The 22,630-nt window shown below is 40.4% G+C and overlaps 1 protein-coding gene across 1 annotated transcript in view; it reads right to left on the reverse strand.

The window, feature by feature from the left end:
- Positions 1–846: 846 nt before the first annotated feature.
- CLIP1 (CAP-Gly domain containing linker protein 1) overlaps positions 847–22,630 on the reverse strand; it is a 117,019-nt gene continuing 95,235 nt past the window's right edge. Inside the window, 6 exon segments of the mRNA XM_070386248.1 lie at positions 847–2,565; positions 3,355–3,479; positions 5,766–5,815; positions 6,315–6,465; positions 6,545–6,662; positions 13,071–13,123. Coding sequence (XP_070242349.1) covers positions 2,340–2,565; positions 3,355–3,479; positions 5,766–5,815; positions 6,315–6,465; positions 6,545–6,662; positions 13,071–13,123 — 723 coding nt within the window. The 3' untranslated portion in view covers positions 847–2,339.

Genomic DNA, 22,630 nt, shown 5'->3' on the forward strand with positions numbered 1-22,630 from the left:
CACTTTTTTTTTTCACATATGAATAAGCAGAGTGGAATTTGGAGGTAATAATCAGTTCAACATATTTACATACTTCCACTCTCAACTTGACTCTATCAAAAATACTTGACTCTATCAAAAATTTTCAGACTCACAATGCATCATCAGGATCCAACCAGGGATGGAACCTGTGCCACCTGAATTGAAAGCACTGGGCCTCAACCACTGGGCAACCAGTGAAGTCCCAAACATATTTAATTTTAAAATAATTTGTTCAGTGTTAGAAACTTTTCTTTTTAAAATGTTATTTTTTATTGAGATATAATTGACATTTAACATTCATTTTGGGTGTACAACATGATTTGTTATGTGTGTGTAATATATATATAGAGAGAGAGAGAGAGAGAGAAATGATCTCAATAAGTGTAGATTAATAATTTGAGTCTTTTCATTAGTTCTGTCAATGCTAAGTCAAGGACTACTGTCAGGACACTTTTTTGGTCATGTTCAACTGGTACCTCTGCTTTGGAAATATCTACCTGCGGGGGGATCAGAGCTCATAAAACCAGACTGCTTGGTTCAGTCATCATTTTGGTAAATATCACAGCAGCTTTCACAGAGTTTCTTTCCAAACTTCATTCTTTAGTAGGTAGTTGGTACTGCACAGTGCCACTTACATTTCTGTGAGTAATACAGTGAGACAATGCAATGGATAACCACCTTGGGTATTTATTTTATGCTGAGTGGGTCACAGAATGCTTTGAGATCATTTCTTAAAAGCAGTTTCTCAACAGACTGCAGTAGAAATTGCTATTTGGACCTCTGGTGCTTGCTCATTTAAAGAAAAACCATTAGGACAAATAAACCTGAGAATAATACCAGTCTACTACACTGGCAAAAAAGAATAACCATTTATTAAAGTAGTTACAGAACACTTGTTTGCTTGGATTTTAATACTGCTTTACATTTTGTGTTTGTGAAACAGTTCCTATTATGATATGTTTGTTTATAATCCCAAATTTCAACTGATTACATATTTATTTTTCACTTGTCAAACACATAGTTGATAATCTGGAGGGGAAAATACATCAAAGGCATATGTACAATTATAGAAGTTTTTATTATACATGTCTCCTGGAAGATACATTTATTTATTACTTTTTACATATTCTAAAAGACATTCAAATAAAGATAAATAGATTCAAACTGGTTACTAAACTTGTGGTTGAGGTCCTTCATTTTATTTTTTGTGATAAGAAAATCCAAAACTATTAATGTTGAATTTCTCATAGTACATTCATCTAAAAACACAGTAAAAAAAAAAAAGTTGTAAAGATTGTAGATTGGTTCATTTAGGTGTTTTAGAGTGGCTTATTATCTAATTAACCGACTGCTGGGGATATTTGTTGGAGAAGAAAAACAAAACCTGGAGAAAATTCTCCCACTTATTCCTGATAAAGAAAGAAAATGAAAACAGAGAACACACAGCTGCGAAGCCACGTGATGCTGATCCTGGCCTAGTGCGTCACGTCCTGATGAACATTTTAAGTGTTTCCTTTTTCATTAAGATAAAAATCTGAAAAGAAAGACATACTGTATAGGTTTTTTCCCCAAAATATAGATTTTACAAAAATATATACATATAATATATAGAAGCTGAAATTATGCAAAACGGATAAACAAAACACCACAGTAGAGTACAGTGGGTGCAGCATCGAGATTATAATAAAACGTCCCCACAGCAGTTTGGGGGCTTCCCCCTCCCTTTACCTGTTTCATGATTTTATAATCACACCTAAAAGTATCATCAAGCCTGAAATAAAGGCACTACTGACATTGGGTAGTGCAAAGAACTCAGCTATTTCTTTGACTAAAAATAAACGAGTAGATGAAAATGCAAAGTGGCATACTTTTTTTTCAACTCATTCCAGTGTCAAAGCTTAACCCAAACATCTAAATATACAAATGCAGCCTGGAAATATTTTAGTGCAAATATGAAGAGGAACGGCATAATTTAAAGTTAACTTAAATAAGGTACTGAAAGGCTAGGAGTTGTTCTGTGAGGTCTCCCTCATAGGGACGATTCGTGTAATGGCATCTGGTGCAATGGAATACTTTTTAAAAATCAAGAAGACAAAAATCAGAGGTGAAAACCCCCCCTTATTTATTATTCTAACTTATAAACTTATACGGGGAGACTAAAAGGGTGATTTTGTGGAAGATCAAAATATTTTCTTAGATCTGTTGATGGGGGTCAAAAATAACGTGAGTTCTCCTGAAGTCTGCACGCATAATGCTGGTGGTCAGTTGCCTACACGCTAGTGCATCTGAGAGAGCCCAGTTCTGGGTGGAAGGCTTCATCAGAAGGTCTCGTCGTCATTGCAGTTGGTAGCCCAGTGCCCAAACATCTCACAGATGTCACAGTAGGGGCGTTCCTCGCTCCGACTGCCGTGGTGTGTGGAGTGGGGCGGGTCCTCGGACATCTGGGCCTGGGTGGGACAATCCTCTGTGTCGTGGAGATCGAAGCAGTCACATATGTCACAGAAGAGGCGGGGTTTCTTCTTGGACTGTTTCTCCTGGTCATCACTGCAAATGTTATCAATGTGTATGATCAGAAACTCATCTCCCTCAGAAGAAATTCAAGAGACAGTACCATTTGTAAGGAATAAAACACAAGCAAGGATTCTGCGAAACCTCAAGTACAAGTACTAGGGTACGCATTTAAAATCTTCAGATCAAACCATTTCTACTCTTGCCAGATTTGTGGAAGTCAGTTTATGGCCAAATAATCACAAAGCAATTGTTTCTCCAGTCCGGAGAACCTAACTTTTAAAAAAAATATTGAAGTACAGTTGATTTATAATGTTTCATCAATTTTCTACTGCATAGCAAAGTGACTCAGTTATATGTATATTTTCCCTTCTTTTTTAGTTTTGGATTATATTTGATTTACAGTGTTGTGAAACCTTCTGCTGTACAGCAAAGTGAACCAGCCATACACATACATAAAGCCCCCTTTTTATAGATTCTTTTCCCATATAGTTCACCACAGAGTACTGAGTAGAGTTCCCTGTGCTATAACAGTAGATCATTATTAGTTATCTATTTTATATACAGTAGTGTGTATATGGCAATCCCAGTCTCCCAATTTATCCCTCCTCCCCTTACTCCTTGGTGACCATAAGTCAGGACTGTTTTCTATATCTGTGACTCTATTTCTGTTTTGCAAATAAGTTCATTTGTATCACTTTTTTTTTTTTAGATTCCACATAGAAGCCATATTTGTCCTTTTCTGTCTGGAGAACCTAACTTTAAAAACACACACGTATTTAGATGGAACTAAGGTTCCACTCAGCATCGCTGAACTTGAAATACCTGTCGTAGTTGTTCAGGTCGTCCCCGTTCCCATTCAGGGCTGCTTCTGACATCATCTCCACCTTCATCTTGAGGTCCTGATTCTTCCTCTGAAGGTCCACTATTACTGAATTGAGGAAGTCAATCTAATTTGTTTGGGAGAAAAACGTGTAAAATGCCTGAAATATGTACCCTGGAGCATAAAGAAGTCAGCAATTATACTCAGGCTGTGGATGCAGAGTGTGCTGAAGTCACAGGGGCCAGCAATGGCCGTGACTCAACCCTTTTTAAACATGTTTATACACACACACACACAATTGTACAAAAAGCACAACTAGTTACTTGTTCAGCTAAACTGTAGAACCAATCCAGGACTTTCACGTTCTGTAGATTTGAATAAGCTTATGTAAATTCTCCTCAGACCACAATTTAACATTCACTTATTATGGTGGGATGGTAAGTGGGTCTTCAGAGAAAAAGGAAGGAGCTTTTTTGGAGTTTTTCTGTTTGGGGCCACACCCCATGGCATGTGGGATCTTAGTTCCCTGACCAGGGATTGAACTCATGCCTCCTGCAATGGAAGAGAGGAGTCTTAACCACTGGACTGCCCGGGAAGCCCCAAAAGAAGGATTTTAAAGAGAAGACTTAAGCTCCCTTTCAACTGATGCAGGCACACACCGAGAGGGCAGCGTTCAGGGGACCGGGGCCCAGACTCGGAGCAGTGGGGTAAGGAGGTGACTGACCACCAGGAGGAAACACTCCTGTTCGACGTTTCAAAGCAAGGGCACTTTAATTTAAAAATGGTTTCTCCTCTCTTCTACAAATAATGAAAAGGTCTCATTTCTCTAAATGTCCATCAGGAAAAAAAAATCCTACTTTACAATTTAAAAAAATATTGTGTGTGTGTGTGTGTGTGTGTGTACACTCATACATACATATTGGGTTGGCCAAAAAGTTCATTTGGGGCTTTTCTGTAAGATGAAAAATCTGAACAAACTTTTTGGCCCGTCCAGTATTTATTTTTCAAAGAAATATTTGGCCTTTTTCTCCCACTGGGGCAGTTACAAAACAAAGCTAGAAATCACTAGCTTTGTTATTCTCTGCAGAATATCCCTTCTGACATTGAAGGCAGACCCACTGACTCTTATCTCACTTCTCAAACTGTATTTTATAAGACTATATCCTGTGGGGAGCTACGTATCATATCAGGAAGGGAAAAAAAAGCCATAAAATGGGAAGTACAGTGGGAAGCCACACATATACACACACTCACATACATGCTCACAAATTAGGAAACATAAAACAAACCATTTGCTGATGGGAAGAAAAGTGTTGGCAGTGGCAGATGAAACAAACGGAAGCAGAAAGGAAGAGGGGGGAGAGAAAACATTGTTAATTTTGTGCTCATTAGACATATAAACTAAGCAGAGACAATGCTAGCCAGGGTTAAAGTCAGGCTGTTGGTTGAATTCTTACATGCCTTTCAAAGGAGATGTCATAACAAACAAATCACCAAGTCACTGAGTTCTCTTTTATTTAAAAGTGAAAGATGGCTTTTGTACCTTTGAATTTTGAATGGGATAAATATGTCCAAAATATTAATTAAAACTGAAAATACATGTTTATTACTTCTGGGTATCAGTTCAGATCAGTCGCTCAGTAGTGCCCAACTCTTTGCGACCCATGGACTACAGTACGCCAGGCCTCCCTGTCCATCACCAACTCCCGGAGTTTACTCAAACTCATGTCCATTGAGTCGGTGATGCCATCCATTTCCAAAAATAGAATAGTTTACCTCCATGTAATCCCACTTTTACAACTAAAGCTATTTTGATAATTTTGGCTTTAGGAGACAGTTTTCAAGAACTGTCTTTTTAAGGTAAAGATGAGGAAGGAACCTTTAACAGAGTAATTCTACTTCTAGGAATTAATCCTAAAGAAACATTATTATAGCTGTAATATGATAGATGTGCAAGACCGTACACTATAGCATTGTTTATAATGCACCTAAAAGATCAGAAACGTCCCAAAAGTCATGTCAACCAATAAGGACTGATTAAATTATGGTATATATATCTCTCTCTCCATATAATGGAATACTATACATGTGTAAAAAATAAGAGATCAGTTTCTATGCCATTTGTGTAACAAAAGAGGGGAAAGACTGTGTTAGTCTTGGTTTGTATACACATTTTTTAAAAATCTCCGAAAAAATTTAAAAAGACAGTAATAACCCTGATTATCTGTTTAGGGGGTTGGAAACTAAGCAGGAGAGGGATGGTGTTTGGAGGGAGAGTTTTTTTTTAAACAGTGTATATATTTTTAATACTGTTCAATGTTCAGACCATATGAATACATTATCTAGTCAAAACATTAAATGATTAAAAAAAAAAAAGAAAACAAGTAAGCAAAGCAAAAGGAAGGCATATTACCTGACTCTCCTGGGCTCTTTCATCCTCTTCTGCCTGAGTATCAGTATTACCTTATGTAAAAAAAAAAAAAAAAAAACAGTGGAGGGGGGATATTTTAAAAAATTGCCATTCCATCTTGTTTCCTTGTTCTTACAACGAAAGGGCCAGTGGGAGAAACTCATTCTGGTGTGGAATCCCCACAGGCGCCTCTGAGCACATCTGGAGTTCCAGTCCCGTATCTGGCCCCCTAAGGCACGGCGGCGCTCCCCTGGGCTGGCCCACTGCTGGTGGGTGGCCTATCATGTTCTCCTCCCGGCAGTGCACTTTCAGAACCCACGGTCGCCCCCGACATGGCAGCGTTATATAAATTTCTGCAGCTCAGGACCGCGGGAAGGTCCGGAAGTGCGGAGAGGCAGCCACTCCCCCTTTGAGTGGGGTCTCCCTGGATGAAAGCGCGGGAGAGCCCAGGCCAGGGGGGGCCCCCCTCGGAGGGCGGCGCAGGTGCCTCCTTCCAAGGGCAGCTCTACCCCGGGAAGAGCTCCTCTCCGGAGGCGGCGGTGGTCACGTTACCTGAGGAGCTGCTGAGCTGCCTCTTGTTTTCTTTGAGTTGAAGCTCCAAGTTCTTTACCTTGAGCTCAAGCTTCACCTTATCAGACTCTAGAGACTGAACAACTGAATGCAAGGACTTGGCGGACGCGTTCTCTCCCCTGAGCGCCGTGACCTGAAATACATGGGCTGGCTTAGGCTCGGGTTCCGGGCACGGACAGGCGCGGGAAGGCTCCCTGAGGAGGGTACCCTACCTCATTTCTCAGTTTTTCCAGCTCGGCATCCTTTTCTGTGAGTAAGGCACTAGTGATACTGATGGATTTCTGCAAGGAAGCTTTTTCTTCATCTGCGTCTTTTATTAACTTGGATTCTCTAAAAGACCAAAGAGTTCAAAAAAAATTCCAGAAATCAACCGAGAGGGTGGTCAGTGTACAAGGATGGGAGAAAAACACTCAATTAACTTTAGCTTAATGTAAGGGGAGAAAGTATCACAGGGAAGTTTTACAGGGGGTTTAAGGCTATTATGCTGGCGAAATTTTACTTGAAGTTTTACTTACTGTGAGGGGAGAAAAAGTTTACCTATGCAGAGATATACCAGAATCTGCATATCATTGTATCCGTTTGAATTTAAAGAAACAAGTTAATAACTTCGGAAGACGAATTAAAAAAACAAGACTGTTGCACCCCGCAAAGAATTATTAAAAACAAAAAAAATCTAACCCCCCTCCCAGATGAATTCTGCTATTTCTTACCAGGCAATAACAACAATTAAAATACACACATGCAAAGCGATTATACAGACATCATGCAGAGCAGTTTTATGCTGGAAGTATCGATTGGTTCTCACTAATTTCAGTAACTTTGAGCAAGTTCCCAGAGTGTGTTTTGGAGATCTTATGGGCCAAAACAGTAGTAGAGATTATGACCACTATTCAAACTGAAGGATCATTACTTTTCATCCATAAAGACTCTGAAGACGACTTTTGCTTGCTCATAGAAATGAAAGGTAAATTACAAAAAAAGGCTAGGACAGAAACGTGAAGATGGATTTCCAGCTGCAGAATGGAAGCTGGGGGGACACCTGGAGGGAGCAGGTCAGTGCTCGGGGAGTCTGTTCTCAGGCCGACCCAGCATCTGGTTGTCAGCACAGGGAGGGGCACCAGGCTTTCCAGGAGAGGAAGATGTTTCTTGGAGTCAGGGGAGTGAGAAAAGAAAGGGAGAGATGAAAGGAAGACAGGGAAGGAGGGACACAACAGAGACGACCCCAAAGGGCAGGAAGCTACTGTGTGATTATAAACATGTGTGCTTTTATTTACATTTTTGTGGTGAAAATTCAAAAGTGCCAGCGTCACGAAAGCCAAGGGAAGACTGAGAGGGTGTCACAGGTTGGAGGAGACTAAGGAGATGTGACAAGTAAAGGTGATGGGGTGTCCTAGACGGGCCCTGGGAGAGGAAAAAGGACATGGTGTGGAAAAACTGGGGGAGTCTTAACAACGTCTAGAGTTTGGCTAAGAGGTCTGGACCAGTGTTACTCTCTCGGTTTGGATCAAAGGACCAGGGGTGCTAAGATGGGCATGTGAGGGGAAGACGAGAGAAGGGAACGCAGGACTCTCTGTACTGTATTTGCGGCTCCTGGAAACCTCAAATTTTGAAATGTTTTTTTTTTTTTTTTTTTTTTTTTAATTACATGCAGTGTGAAACAGAGGAAAAAAGACCCCGTATCACAAAAATATTGGGGGAAAAACATTACTGGGGGAAAATTTCCTAGCTAGCCCTCGGGTCTTACAACCTAAGGCACTGCCTTCACGTGGATAATCATCATTGAGAGTTCACGGTGCAAAGAGAAAAATCGCTCCCGGTTCTGTTGGGAGGAGCTGGGTGAACATGGAGCGCGTAGTGGTTTGGTCTGTCTTAGAACTGACAGGAGGGATCAGAAACTGAGGCCCAGGTTAGAAATGGCAGAATGTATGTCTGGTTAGTGAGACCCAAGATATCCGGCACACGAATTACAGAATTCTCATGGTTTATGGTAAATTGAAGTTCTATACAAAGATGGAAAATATAAGTGTTGTATTTATCTCAGTGTGTGGCTTACACTTATACCCCAGAATAAGTAGTAAGAAAAGAATCTGAGACTTACAGAAAATGTCTTGAATTCAACACCCAAGTGTTATACGAACACTTGGTGATGTTAAATTACTAACTGCATGACACCTCACTAGGAAAGAGGATCGTGCTTACGTGAAACAAAAAACAAAAGAACCCCAAAGATTTAAATGAAAGAAATGTATAGGCATCTTTTTCTATCTGGAAAGTAAGTATCTATTTTTATCTGAAGATTCAATAAATCTTCTGCTCCTTATGTTTCTATTAAAGGATATTTGGTAGTTCATTCTATTGTAAAATCTATTTCAATTTCTTGCTATATACAGCACATTAGGTAAAGTTAATAAGGCCATTAAAAGTAAGAGCTTGTATTTCCATGATTTGGCCATTTTTACTTTCTGCTTCTTTGTAAAATAATAAAGGAATTATTTCAAAGCAAACAATTTCAAGAGATTCACTTGTAAATTCAACTCAAATTTGAACAATGTGATTTTAAATATTTTTACTGAGAAATACCAGGGTTGGGGTATTAGCAGATTTAGATTCTTCTAAATCTTTGTGTTAGGGAGGATAAGGACGCCATCAGCTGGCAGAAGAAAAAGGCACAGGTGTCTTTGCTTATCTCCACATACAAATGGCCTCTAAGTGAGGCTGCCTTCTAAGAAGACAGCAAACCGTTATTTCTTGGACAAAACTCATCAAAAGGTGGGTGGTTAAGAAAGGGATCTGACTTGTGATTTGTATACCAAATTCTGAAGGGACAAATAGACCTTGGCAGCTCCTCTTGGTGACAGGTCTTCACTGTCAGCATCTCAGGCAATTCCTGAGCCCAAACCAAGATGATGCAAACCAAGATGGTCTAAACTAGTTCTGCCAATATTACTGACACCTGAGTCACACATCACATTGACAAGAGGGCCTGTGTTACTTTAAGGCCACTCTGGCTCAAGTGACTTGGCCTTACTAAAAATATCAAGGAGGGAAGATAAACAACATGAAAGAAGGGCTTCAGGGGCCAGAAATCTTTCCCCCAAGAGAACGTATAACCCAGATTCTTTCCTTACCACTTACATAAGAAATAAATTCCGGTAATGAAGGAAATACCTTAAAGTGTTACGGGCAAGCTTTAAAAACGCAAGATAACAAGAACCAAATATTAGGAACATGAAGAGAACTGCAAATACAGCAAGGAGAACTAAATTTGCACTGAAGTTCTGTGCTGTATATAGAGAGATAAAAAAGATATGTGCGTGTGTGTGTATGTGTGTGTGTGTACTGCTGAGGATATTTTTCAAAACAAAAGCAAGACACAGAGGGACAAAGGCAGCCAAAAAATATATATGACAACTTGGTTTACTAAAAAATATATGAAATTTATTTATTATAACGTGGATAGACTTTCTTTAGTCTTACCATTAAAGACACACAGATAGAGCAAAGGAAGCAAGTGTAGGAAAGGGAAAAGAGAGGGGGTGAGATGAGCATTGGTAAGTAGCGCAAGCTCGAGACAGTCAGACACTTAGCAACCCACAGTGAGCTGAGCGAGCTGGAGGGGCAGTGACCTCTTCAGAACTGGCAGGCGGGCCGCCCGCCAGTCTTCCTTCCTGACGGAAATCTTGCGGGGGTCGCCCGCAGAATTAATCCCGACTCTATAGTCCGCATCTAAGATTTTGGCTCTGGGCTCCCTTCTCTGACATCAAAAAGCCTCCAGAAGGGAGGGAAGCCAAACTGGTTCCCGAATCTGCCACAGGCTTTCTGGCCAGAGGAACGTGTTTCTCTCCTTCTGTTAGGTAAAGCAAGTTGAGGTTAGCTCTGCTTCATCTACTGGAGGCCTTGGAAACTGCTTTGAAAGAGGTCTGCCTAACTCGGAGTCTGGTTTTCCAAAGAAACGATTACATTTTCAGGCTAAGAGAAAAAATTTCACTGCATGTTGCCTGCGATTCAACATTAGATAGCAAAAAGCCCATAGTTTTTTGGGTTAATAAGTCTTAACTTATTAAGTATGTCTTAATAAGTACTTTGTTTCACCCCATGTCAGGAGTAAGTACTGCACTTCAAAATAATGAACAATATAGTCTGAATGAAGCAATTATATTCTTTCTTGGCTATGTATGTTGACTAAGATCTCAGTTCTTGCTTGAACAACCGCATTTCAAATATCTTTTGTGATTTTTAAGTACTTTCCAGATTTTTTTTCCAGGTTTTTTTTTTTTTTTTTGATGTGGACCATATTTAAAGTCTTTATTGAGCTTTCTACAATATTGCTTTTTTTTTTTTTTGAATGTTTTGGTTTTTTGACCACAAGGCATATGAGTGGGATCTTAGCTCTCCAACAAGGGACAGAACGCCCACCCTCTACACTGGAAGACGAAGATCTAACCACAGGACTGCCAGAGAAGTCACTCCAGACTTTTAAATTAAGGAAGTATCCAAATTTTTTTTAGTACTCTATGCTACATGTACTTAACTGTTACACACTTAGATCTACATACAAATCCTTTACAAAACTGACTTTCAGAATGCATTCATGGTCCCCCCAAATTAGCTAAAATATATTTGCATCCCGACTTCTCAAATAGACCTAATTTTCCATAAGGGTTAATTAACAATTTGAACCCCTCCTCCACCAAAGCTCTAAATATAAGAAACCATGTTTAAAATTTTTTCACTCCCAGAAAAAATTATCTTTATCTGCATTTTTCAATTAAAAGAATAATTTTCAAGAGAGATTCTCTTAAACATACCCAGGACCTAACACGGGAGCAGAATGAAATAAGGAGAGAGGGACAGACAAGTATCCAAATTTGTTCTATCTTCTAAAGCCGGGAAAAAAAAGTCCCATGTCTAATCACACTTGGAGAGGCATGTGATTTAGTCAAAGTCACAAGGAAAAGAGTAACAAAGCCTCTCATCTTTCTTTTTAAAAAATATTAAAAAGTAAAAATAAACAAACATTAAATGTACAGTGAGAAAAGACCCCGTGTAAAAAGATTTGAAGTCCTGGGTCTTGTGCCTGCATCTGAGTTCTTAGCCAAGTTGCCCAAGTTTGGGGGTTTGGATTTCATCATTTTTAAGTGCAAGCCCCAATATACATTTCAATGGTTTGTTTAGAGGTATGAGAAATCTGTGAATTACAAGTGCTACATAAATGCAAAGGGATTAATTCCATCAGTACTCTCATCTGCTGATTTTTATACATTCCCTTACCAGAATGCCTCAGGAGTAAGTGCTATTACGTTTTCACATACCCTTGATAACTGCATATACAGGGTTCTTTTTAAAGAAACAAAGCCTTTTTCATATAAAATTAAATATCCCAAGGCCCCCATGGGCAGAGCCGTGCTTGTACCCAGGCCCCAGGGGGAGTCATAGCAGGCCAGTCACCACAGCTCACGAGGGGCACTTGGTGGACACCTGGCTGGACCAGGGGTGTGGCGGTCGTGGAACACACATGCCATCTGATGTGAAACTTTCAAGAAGGAAGAGTTTAAGGGTGTCTTAAAAAAAAAAGGAGGAAGGCACCCCTGGACTGAGGCCAAATTTCCTTTAGAATGTAGCTTATGGAACCCGAATATCTTTGTGGGCTAAATAAGGCCCTAGGTCCTGCAGCAACTGCCATGCTGGCAGGAGGAAGACTGTCAGTGTAAACACCTGTGTCAGCGGTCAGTAAGGGAAGCTTCCTCTGCCCTGACAATCGAGAATAAGGTGCTCTGCAAGACTGTGAAGGAATTTTTCTTCCCTATTTTATTTTCTTATGTTTTTTAAATTGAGGTATACAGGAATTCTTTTCAAAAAACTTATTTCTCTATTTTTGGCCGTGCTGCACAAGCACCACGTGGAATTCGAACTCGTGCCCCCTGCAGCGGAAGCGAGGAGTTGTAATCACTGGACTGTCAGGGAAGCCCCAGGAATTCTTGATTGTACTATTTCTAAAGGTTTATTTTTCTTTTCACATTTAATAAGACAGAAAAGCACATCACTTTTGTGATGTACTCTACAGCAAACCGCTGTACAGGCTGTGGGTCTTAGCAACAATGCACGCTAAACCTGCTTGGCATGCAGAGTAAAGCAGAGAGTTTCTCTAAACACAAACTGCACATTGTAAAAGAGCAGACAGAGACCATCAGAAAGCATAAGCATCAGGCTGATTATTCCTGGGGGACCATTTATCCTTACTCAAAAGTCCTGGCAACTTCCATTTGAATAGCATTTGATTATCATCAAAGAATAACAAATAACAAAGCTCTTTTTCAGAAAATAAATAGAAATGTTTAAAATGGTGCTTCCCATTATTGTGAAAAAATTAAACTTTTTATGTAACTGAAATCAGTACTTATATGCAGATCAATTACTCTAGGTAAAACGGCAGTATTTTTAGTTACTGAAACTAGGAGGTACAGCAGTATGTAATATGAGACAATCTGACTTTAGGATACTTCTGAATAAATGCAACTGAACATGACTTAAAATCAAAAATCTTCTGTTAGTAATTCATACTGAAACTTTCCAAATTTGTCAATTATAAGTACCAAACTAACACGATGCAATTTTCTGAGTATAAGAAGGTCGTATGTTTTCTACAAGTCACTTCACACAGCATGTTCCAACATTTTCCTTATTAAACATGCACGCGCACACACACACAAAATAATATACACAAAAAGAAAAGCCTACCTCTTTTTCATTTCTAACAACTGATTATTGAGCACCGATCTCTCTTCTTCCAGCTGGAAAAAAACACACACAGAAAAAAAAGTTCAGTTCATAACAAGCCCTCAGAGAGGCTGATTTCTCATCCTGCAGGTCACATTCCCACGCTCCAGTGAAGCTAAAGCAACTGGCTTTCCTGAGAGGCAGTGAGAAAAGACCAAGTGTACATCACCATATGGACTGAACCCGTCCCCCTTGCATTCGAAGGGTGGAGTCTCAACCACTGGGCCACCAGGGAAGTCCCACAGTTACTAATTTACAAATCACGTATGACCTCTTCCTCAGGCACCTGAGAGCTGAAGTATTAAACAACACCATGTACATGCCATATCTTAAACATTCAATAAATGTTTCCTTCACTTGTTAGATGCATGAGGGGAAGCTTCACTATTAGCATTCTGGTTCCTTTCCTGAAATAACAGAAGGCAAATGTCACCAACTTGGGTAGGGCTAAGAATCGGTAATTTATTCTACAAGGGCGTCATCTTAGGCCTCTTATATTCCACTCATTTCTTTCTCACCTATAAAATAAAGTTACAAAAGAATTTCCAGTGGCCCATTAGTTCTAACGTTTTGTTCTTCTATGAAGGATGAAAAAACAAAAGATTCAGCTAGTCAATCTTGTGAGGGAAGACACACCTCTACTCCCAAACTATACCACAGAGTTTAGCCAAATACAGTCACACTGTTAATAACACAAAAAGGTGAACAAACTCTTACAGTTAAAAAAATCATTTCTTTTTTGGCTGTACTGGGTCTTGTGGCCATGGGCTTACTTGCCCCACAGCATGTGGAATCTTCCCAGATCAGGGATTAAACCCAGGTCCCCTGCATTGCAGGGCAGATTCTTTACCACTGGGTCACCAGGGAAGTCCTTTTTTTTTGTTTGTTTTTTAATCAAAGGATAACAGCAAAGACTCTGTAATGGTTTTCATTTATTTAAGAATTTATGGATTCTAGAATTTAAGATTCTAGGTTCCTAGAATTTAAGCTGCTACTCACAGTAAGTAGTTGTGGTCTTATTTCTGATTACGTGTCAGTTATGTATGTGCTTTGCTATAAAGGTCTTTATACTTTAAAAATTCTTCAATAGAAACATATATGTTTTGAACATGAGTCTATCAAGAAATCTACAGAGGTTAACATACAGGTTTTTTTCCCACTATAGACGTTCCTTTCCTAGTCCATTAAGATAAATCCTTCTGCTGCATGAGTAATTCACTTCACGGAAATATTTAGAAATTTTTAAAGAGTAAAAGGAAGGAAAAAGAGTGGGAGGCAAACTTTAAAAAATGAAATGAGAGAGGGAGAAGAACATCTGGAGAGTGGGATATGGAGATAAGAGGGGCTCTCATTCTCTCTGCATCCTTGTATGTGGTTTGTATTTATTTTTAAAACAAGGAAGACTGTTTTATAGTTATAAAAACTGAAACACAAGAAAAAAATTAACAAATTAACAAAGCTGCACCAATCAGCTTGCAGGATTTTAGTTCCCCAGCCAGGGACTGAACAAAAAAAATTAACAAAAAATTAACAAATACATAAGTGACATGGCAGGTAATTCACAGCAGAGAAAATACAAGCAATCAATAAACACTTGGAAAATCATTCAACACTGCAAAGAACAGCATGCAGAGATTCTCCCTGTTTCTTGGAGGATGAAGTTCTTGTGCCTGAATTTCCATGAAACAGAAATTTAGGGTACTTATTGTACTGCCTGTTATTTATTTTTTGGCTGCGCTGGGTCATCGTTGCCATGTGGGCTTTCTCTAGTTGTGGCAGGTTGGCTGGCATTACTAAACTCAATGGCCATGAATTTGAGCAAACTCCAGGAGATAGTGAAGGCAGTGCTGGAGAAGACTCTTGAGAGTCCCTTGGACAGCAAGGAGATTAAACCAGTCAATCCTAAAGAAAATCACAATGGTTCTTATCGCAGTTCTTTGTCGTGGTATGTGGGTTTCTCACTGCAGTGGCTTCTCTAGGTTCAGAGGACGGGCTCTAGGGCTCGTGGGCTCAGTAGTTGTGGTGTACAGGCTTAGTTGCTCCTCGGCATGTGAGATCATCCCAGACCAGGGATCAAACCCCTGTTCCCTGTATTGGAGGGGGGGATTCTTAACCACTGGACCACGAGGGAAGTTCTGTACCAATTCTTCATCAGAAATGGTGGGTATTTTTTATTTTTTTCCTTCTTCTGGTCCAGGATCGAATCCAGGATAACAAGTTTCATTTAGTAATCATATTCCTTTAGTCCAGCTGGTTCCTCATTCTTTCCTTGTCTTTTGTGACCCTGACTTTTGTTTTTTGGCTGCACCAATCAGCTTGCAGGATTTTAGTTCCCCAACCAGGGACTGAACCGGGTTGATAACACAAATGAACTTCTTTGCCAACCCAAAAGAGAGGCAAAACTATAGCACCATAGAAGAGAGAAATGGTGTTTAGGAATTGGGAAGTGACTGACTATAAAAAGAATATGAAAGAACTTCTTGGGGAGAAGAAAATCTTGATTGTAAGGGTATATTATATGACTGTATATATATGTCAAACTCACTGAACCATGTATCTATGAAAGGTGAATTTGTATATTTTATCTTAATAAATATAACTTTGGGTGGGGGGAGGCAAACCTAGACAGTACATTAAAAATCAGAGACATTACTTTGCCGACAAAGGTCCATATAGTCAAAGCTATGGTTTTTCCAGCAGTCATGTATGGATGTGAGAGTTGGACCATAAAGAAGGCTGAGCCTGAAGAATTGATGCTTTCGAACTGTGGTGCTGGAGAAGACTCTTGAGAGTCCCTTGGACTGCAAGATCAAATCAGTCAATCCTAAAGGAAATCAACCCTGAATATTCATCAGTGGGAATGATGCTGAAGCTCCAATACTTTGGCCACCTGATGCAAAGAGCCGACTCACTGGAAAAGACCCTGATGCTGGGAAAGACTGAGGGCAGGAGGAGAAGGGGGCAACAGAGGATGAGATGATTGGATGGCATCACTGACTCAATGGCCATGAATTTGAGCAAACTCCAGGAGATAGAGGACAGGGAAGCCCGGTGTGCCATGGGGTCACAAAGAGGAGACGACTTAGCGACTGAACAAGAACAGGCAAATTTGAGTAATATATACAATATAGGTTTTGTGAAAAACAAAAACTATTATTATATAGAGAGAGACTGTTACACAAATGAAGAGCACTATGGAAAGAAACACTCAACCATTTATAATGTTGCCTCAATGAAACAACAATAGGAGGAATGGTAACTTTGAAATGGTATGTATTTGTATTGTTTCATGTTACAAACAGTTCAGTTCAGTAGCTCAGTGGTGTCTGACTCTTTGCGACCCCATGGACTGTAGCACGCCAGGCCTCCCTGTCCATCACCAACTCCTGGAGCTTGCTCAAACTCATGTCCAATTATTTCTAATTGTAAAATAACATTACAATTTAAAAGAAATGAATAATTTTATTTTTTAGAGGTATTAAGTTGTTCACAGATAAAATGATAGTATGTCTAGGATTTACTTCAAATTAATCCATGAAAGAGTAGAAGGTCAATGAGAGTAAAATTGAAACAAGAGTGACCAACAGGGACTTTCCTGGTGGTTCATTGGTTAAGACTTCACCTTCCAATGTAGGGGGCATCGGTTCTATCCCTGGTCAGGGAATTAAGATCCCACATGCCTCAAGACCAAAAAACCAAAACATAAAACAGACGCCAATATTGTAACGAAGATTCAATAAAGATTTTTTAAATTTCTTTAAATTTAAAAATCATAAAAAAAACTTTACCAAAAAAAGAATGACCAAGAGCTGATTGCCTTTGGAGTTGGATATCTGGGAGTATCACTGAACTTGTTTGTAATAAAAGGTTAAATAAAAGGAAGGGTTATTTTACAGAAAACTATTAAGAATACAATGTTGCAGGGAAAATAGTATACAAATGATCGCGATTGAAGGGAACACTGGATCAGAAAACCTCAAAGAGTTCATCTGTCCACAAAACTGTTCTATAATGTGATAAACATGGTGAGTAATTTGTTTTAAATGTTGTCATTTAAGAAAATACTAGCTTGTGTGACGTGAAGGATGTGCTGAAGTTCAGAATCAAGACACACACTTCTGCTTCTGCAGGTCCAGTCGAACTACTTTGTAATTTGCCTTATATGTAATTATTCTTTTCTTTTGAATTTCATTTCAAAATGTGTATTTTCTGATTAGTATCACAAGCTCTAAAACAAAGGATCAATATCTGAAATTCTCCCAAATAATAAATTTTCAGGATTCAAAAAACAAACAAACAAACAAAAAACCCAAAAAGCTACTTGAATAAAAATTTTCCTGGAGGGACTTCCCTGGTAGTCCAGTAGCTAAAACTCTGGGATCCCAATACAGGGGCCAGGGTTCAATCCATGGTCAGGGAACTAGATCTCACATGCCGCAACTAAGAGTTTGCATTCCTTAACTAAAGATTCTTCGTGCTGCAACTAAGACCCAGTGTAGCCAAATAAATAAACAAATGTTTTTTAAAAACCTTTAGATCAGATCAGATCAGATCAGTCGCTCAGTCGTGTCCAACTGACTCTATGCGACCCCATGAATCGCAGCACGCCAGGGCTCCCTGTCCATCACCAATTCCTGGAGTTCACTCAGACTCACGTCCATCGAGTCAGTGATGCCATCCAGCCATCTCATCCTCTGTCGTCCCCTTCTCCTCTTGCCCCCAATCCCTCCCAGCATCAGAGTCTTTTCCAATGAGTCAACTCTTCGCATGAGGTGGCCAAAGTACTGGAGTTTCAGCTTTAGCATCATTCCTTCCAAAGAACACCCAGGGCTGATCTCCTTTAGAATGGACTGGTTGGATCTCCTTGCAGTCCAAGGGACTCTCAAGAGTCTTCTCCAACACCACAGTTCAAAGGCATCAATTCTTCGGCGCTCAGCCTTCTTCACAGTCCAACTCTCACATCCATACATGACCACAGGGAAAACCACAGCCTCAAGGAGGAGAAGCAATGTTCTGTTTTGTTACTGGCAGGCATACAGTAGGCATTCAATAACTTCCCAGGTGGCGCAGTTGCTAAAGAATCCATCTCCCAGTCCAGGAAAGGTGGGTTAGATCCCTGGATTGGGAAGATTCCCCAGAGAAGCAAAGGGCAACCTACACCAGTACTCCTGCCTGAAGAAGTCCATGGACAGAGGAGCCTGGCGGGCTGCAGTCCATGGGGTCACAAAAGTCAGACACGACTGAGCACACACGCATGGGCACATGGTAGGCACTCGATAACTATGTGGCACGTGAACAACTGTGTCAGATAGTCAGTGAGCTGGTGCTGTGCTCGGGTGTGAGTGGCAGTGGCACTGAGGAGCCTGGGTCCCCTCAGAGGAACTCTGCTCAGCTAGTCCAAGGGAGCCAGCGCTCAGTAGCTGCGATTATCACTGAATTCCTCAGGGAAGTGGTTCATGCGTGGGCGACTTCAGCCTCTTCTCTAAGCTAGTGTTCTGAGGTCTAAAATAGCGGCTCTACCTTGACAGCGCAAGTCAGGGCCCCAGCCCCAGCGTCTGAAGAGTTCTAGTCTGGCCTCCCACACAGACAGACTCCTGCTCTCAGAAGTGGAGAAGGTTAAGGTGGTGGGGGAGCGCGGAAAGGAAGAGGAGGATCTGGCAATTTCTGGGAACAGCCCTTTCAGAGAAGAAACAATTAATATTAGCTGTCTTGCCACACACACACACACACACATTTCTCTTTGTATACAGAACAAGAAGGACAGAAAGGAGAGAAAAAAGCAAATTTAATTTTATATGAATTTAACAGAAGAAATAAAAAAGCAAGTAAATATAAAAAATGATTGAGGGCAGAAAAATGTCCTTTTTTAAAATAAAAAAAAGTTGTGGCTGCGACACATGGCACGTGGGGATCCTAGTTCCCAGACCAGGGATTGAACCCCACCCTCTGCACTGGGAGCTTGGAGTCTTTTAACCACTGGACCACCGTGGAAGTCCTAGAAAAATGTTCTTTACCACAAAGACATATTCGTTTCTAAGAACTCTTACTAGGTTTATACTATACATTTATTTTGTAAAATTTTAAAGTAGAATATATATTTTTTTAAAAAACCTAAGATGTTAATATCATTTTCTTACATTTAAGCAAATTTTAATTGAAAATAATATCAAACATCATCCTGATGTAAAAGATGAGGAAGTCTGCATACTTCCACTTGCTTTCAAGTGTATCACCTCAAATTTTGTTAGTCATATTCTCTGTATGTTTTTCTTATTTCTCCTTTGTCTTTGATCTTTTTTTCTTTTTGTCTTGAGAATATTTTGACGTTACCTCCACTAAATGATCAAAACTGACATCGCCAATAATGGGATAAAGCAATAATGGGTATCACTTATGCTATTTTTCTGCTAAAAATGAGTGATCCAAATATCATCATGAGGAAACACTTGAGAAAACCAAAATGAAAAATTTTATATGTACAGGCCTGTTTTTATTTAGTCATAAAAGACAAAGGCAGAGAATCATTGCAGATAAAGATGACTGAAGAGACCTGAGTCAACTGGATCCTGAATCAGGTAAAGAAAAAACCCACAAAAACTATAAAGGACACCACCACCAACTGCCGAAGCAGGAGTAGGGCCTGTACCTTAGATAACAGTGTTCCATTTCCTGAATTTGACAATCGCACTGTGGTTAGGTATTCTGTGTTTTATTTTCACAACTTTCCACAAAGCATAAAATGATTTCCAAATAAAAAGTTGGAATCACAACTCTATTCCCTCATCTGTAGTTCCCTAAACTGTCAGCTTAGCTGTCTATTTACCTGGATTTAGTACTCACCTCTAGTCCCTTTGCCCAGCTTCCCTCGATCTAGTAAGTCTTTGGTTTGTTTTTTTTTTCCCCTTTAATGTTTTGGCTGCATGACATGTGGGATCTTAGGTCCCCAACCAGGGATTGAACCCACATCCCCTGCATTGGAAAGTAGGTTAACCAGTGGACCACCTGGGAAGTCCCAAGTCCTGTATTTTAAATCATGTCTTGCTTGGCTAAATTTTATCAGCAAGTAGCTACTTTGCAGGACTCACAGATGCTGCAGCTTCCAAGTTCTTTCATGTTCAGAAAAATCTGTCTTCCTACCTGAATAATAACTGCCTGGATACAAGGCTCGTGATCATATTTTCTGTCCATTAGAACTTGGGAAACAATGTAGTACGTTGTTTTTCCTTTTTTCTGGCATTGAATGCAGCTGCAGTCGGCTGTTTTTTCTTTTTTAGGGAATCTGCTTTTTCTGCCTGGGGACCTGAAGAATTCTCTGTATATTTTCAGAAACACCTGTTAGGTCCCTGTCTATTTCTACATATTTAGCAGTTCTGATACTGTATGGCTTTGGTCCTCAGTTTGTTTCCTTAACTCTTCCTTATCTCCACTCAGCTTGTATTATTTCATCTTTGTCTCTTTAAACAGTTGTTTTATTTACATCACTAAAGTTTTTTTTAATATGTATTTATTTGGCTGCACCAGGTCTTAGTTGAAGCATGCAGGGTCTTTAGTGGTGGCATGCGAACACTTAGTTGTTGCATGTGGGAATCTAGTTCCCTGACCAGGGATCAAACCCTGGCCCCCTGCATGGGGAGTGCCCAGTCTTAGCCACTGGACCATCAGGGAAGTCCCTACATCATTTAAATTTTTATATAACACACAGCCATATTTTACTCTGGGTAATGCTTTCTCATGGCCTGAATTCCCCATCACTCTTTGGATTCCTAGGTTCCTTTCTTTACTTTTTTCCTCTTTTGGTACAGCATGTTTTCAGTTGCTCATCCTACCATGGGCAGCTCTGCTTAGACCTTCTATTTGCTCACATGTAATGTCAATGAATTGTCCTTTATGTCCTTCCTACTTTATCTGAGCCCTTTCATCTTCATGTTCAAGCTACAACTGAAAATTGGGTGCTGTGGGCTATACTTTCTGTAGTCAGAGGGCCCGGGGCAAGGATGGAGAGACTGCAATTCAAGTGATGAATAGAGTCTACTATAGGTCTCTCTCTGAGCTTTCTCCTCTAGATCCTGCATCTCACCCAGTGTGTCGGGATAGAGGTAACTCTATTACCTGGCAGGTATTACAAGTTGGAAGGACTGATGCTGAAGCTGAAGCTTCAATACTTTGGCCACCTGATGTGAAGAGCTGACTCATTGGAAAAGACCCTGATGCTGGGAAAGACTGAGGGCAGGAGGAAAAGGGGGCAATAGAGGATGAGATGGTTGGGTGGCATCACTGACTCAATGGACATGAGTTTGAGCAAGCTCTGGGAGAGGACAGGGAAGCCTGGTGGGCTATAGTCCAAGGGGTTGCAAACAGTCAGGCACAACTGAGCAACTGAGCAGCATCATAAGTTGGCTCTTTCAACATCTACTCTCATTTCCTCTGTGTTTCCTTCCCTTTCTGCAGGAATCCAGACTCATCTCTGCAACTGGTGACACTATTACAGAGATCTGGAGGGTCTCCAAATGAAGAGATAAATGCCGTGAAGAGGAGCCCTCTGCTTGGCCTTCCCCCTGCTTCCTTCCAGAAAGTTCTGCAAGGTCTGCATGTTTAAGTCATTGAGAAAAAAAAAAAAAGACTCATTGAGATTGAGAAGATGAAACCTCCATGCTTAAGGACAGCAGCAGAGCCAAGAGGGAGGGTAGGCTTCCCTGAGGAAGTTCTGGAGTGGCTGGACCCACTGGTACTACCTACCTGTGCATTTATCATCATTTGAAGTAGGGGTGGGGGGGAAACCCACCCATTCCCACCCATTCCCACCCAACCCTCATTTACTTAAGCCATTCTGTTGGCTGGACTAGCTGTGGAAAATGACAGCTAGCACTTTCTTCCAGGTCTGGTAGAATCCTGAGTGGTAGCAGAGGGCTCCTTAGCCTCAAAGCTCTTTCCTTGGCTGCCTACTTACTCCCTTTAGTCTAGTTTTCTCCAAACTGGGGGTGAGGGGAGTTAGAGTGAAATTCTGGGAATTTTGCTATCTGTTTTCCTTTCTCTTACCACCATGAACACAGAGTCAGGCCACTGTCAATTTCAGCGTTTACAATAGAAAACTGGTTGGCTTTGCTGGATTTTCCTGGAGCTCTTGTTATTTATTTATTCTTTATCATTTAAAAAAATTATTTAATTTGTTTGTTTACTTATGGCTGAGCTGGGTCTTTGCTGCTGCTTGTGGGCTTTCTCTGGCTGTGGAGCATGGGCTCTAGGCACTTACGGGCTTAGTCAGCCTGTCGCATGAGGGATCTTCTCAGACCAGGGATCAAACCCGTGTCCCTTGTATTGGCAAGTGACTTCTTAACCAGGGAAGCCCCTGGAGCCCCTTTTAATAGCTGAATAAGTGTGTGTCTTTCATTAGGTATTGAGGGAGAGAGATTCTGGGATCAACCTTCACTCGCCCCCTACTTGCCCATGAGCACCCCCACTTCAGCCCAGATTAAAATTTGATGGCTGATGATCACTACTTTTCCAAAATGAAACATGACAAG

Source organism: Bos mutus, chromosome 17, assembly GCF_027580195.1.
Source record: "Bos mutus isolate GX-2022 chromosome 17, NWIPB_WYAK_1.1, whole genome shotgun sequence".
Taxonomy (NCBI): Eukaryota; Metazoa; Chordata; class Mammalia; order Artiodactyla; family Bovidae; genus Bos; species Bos mutus.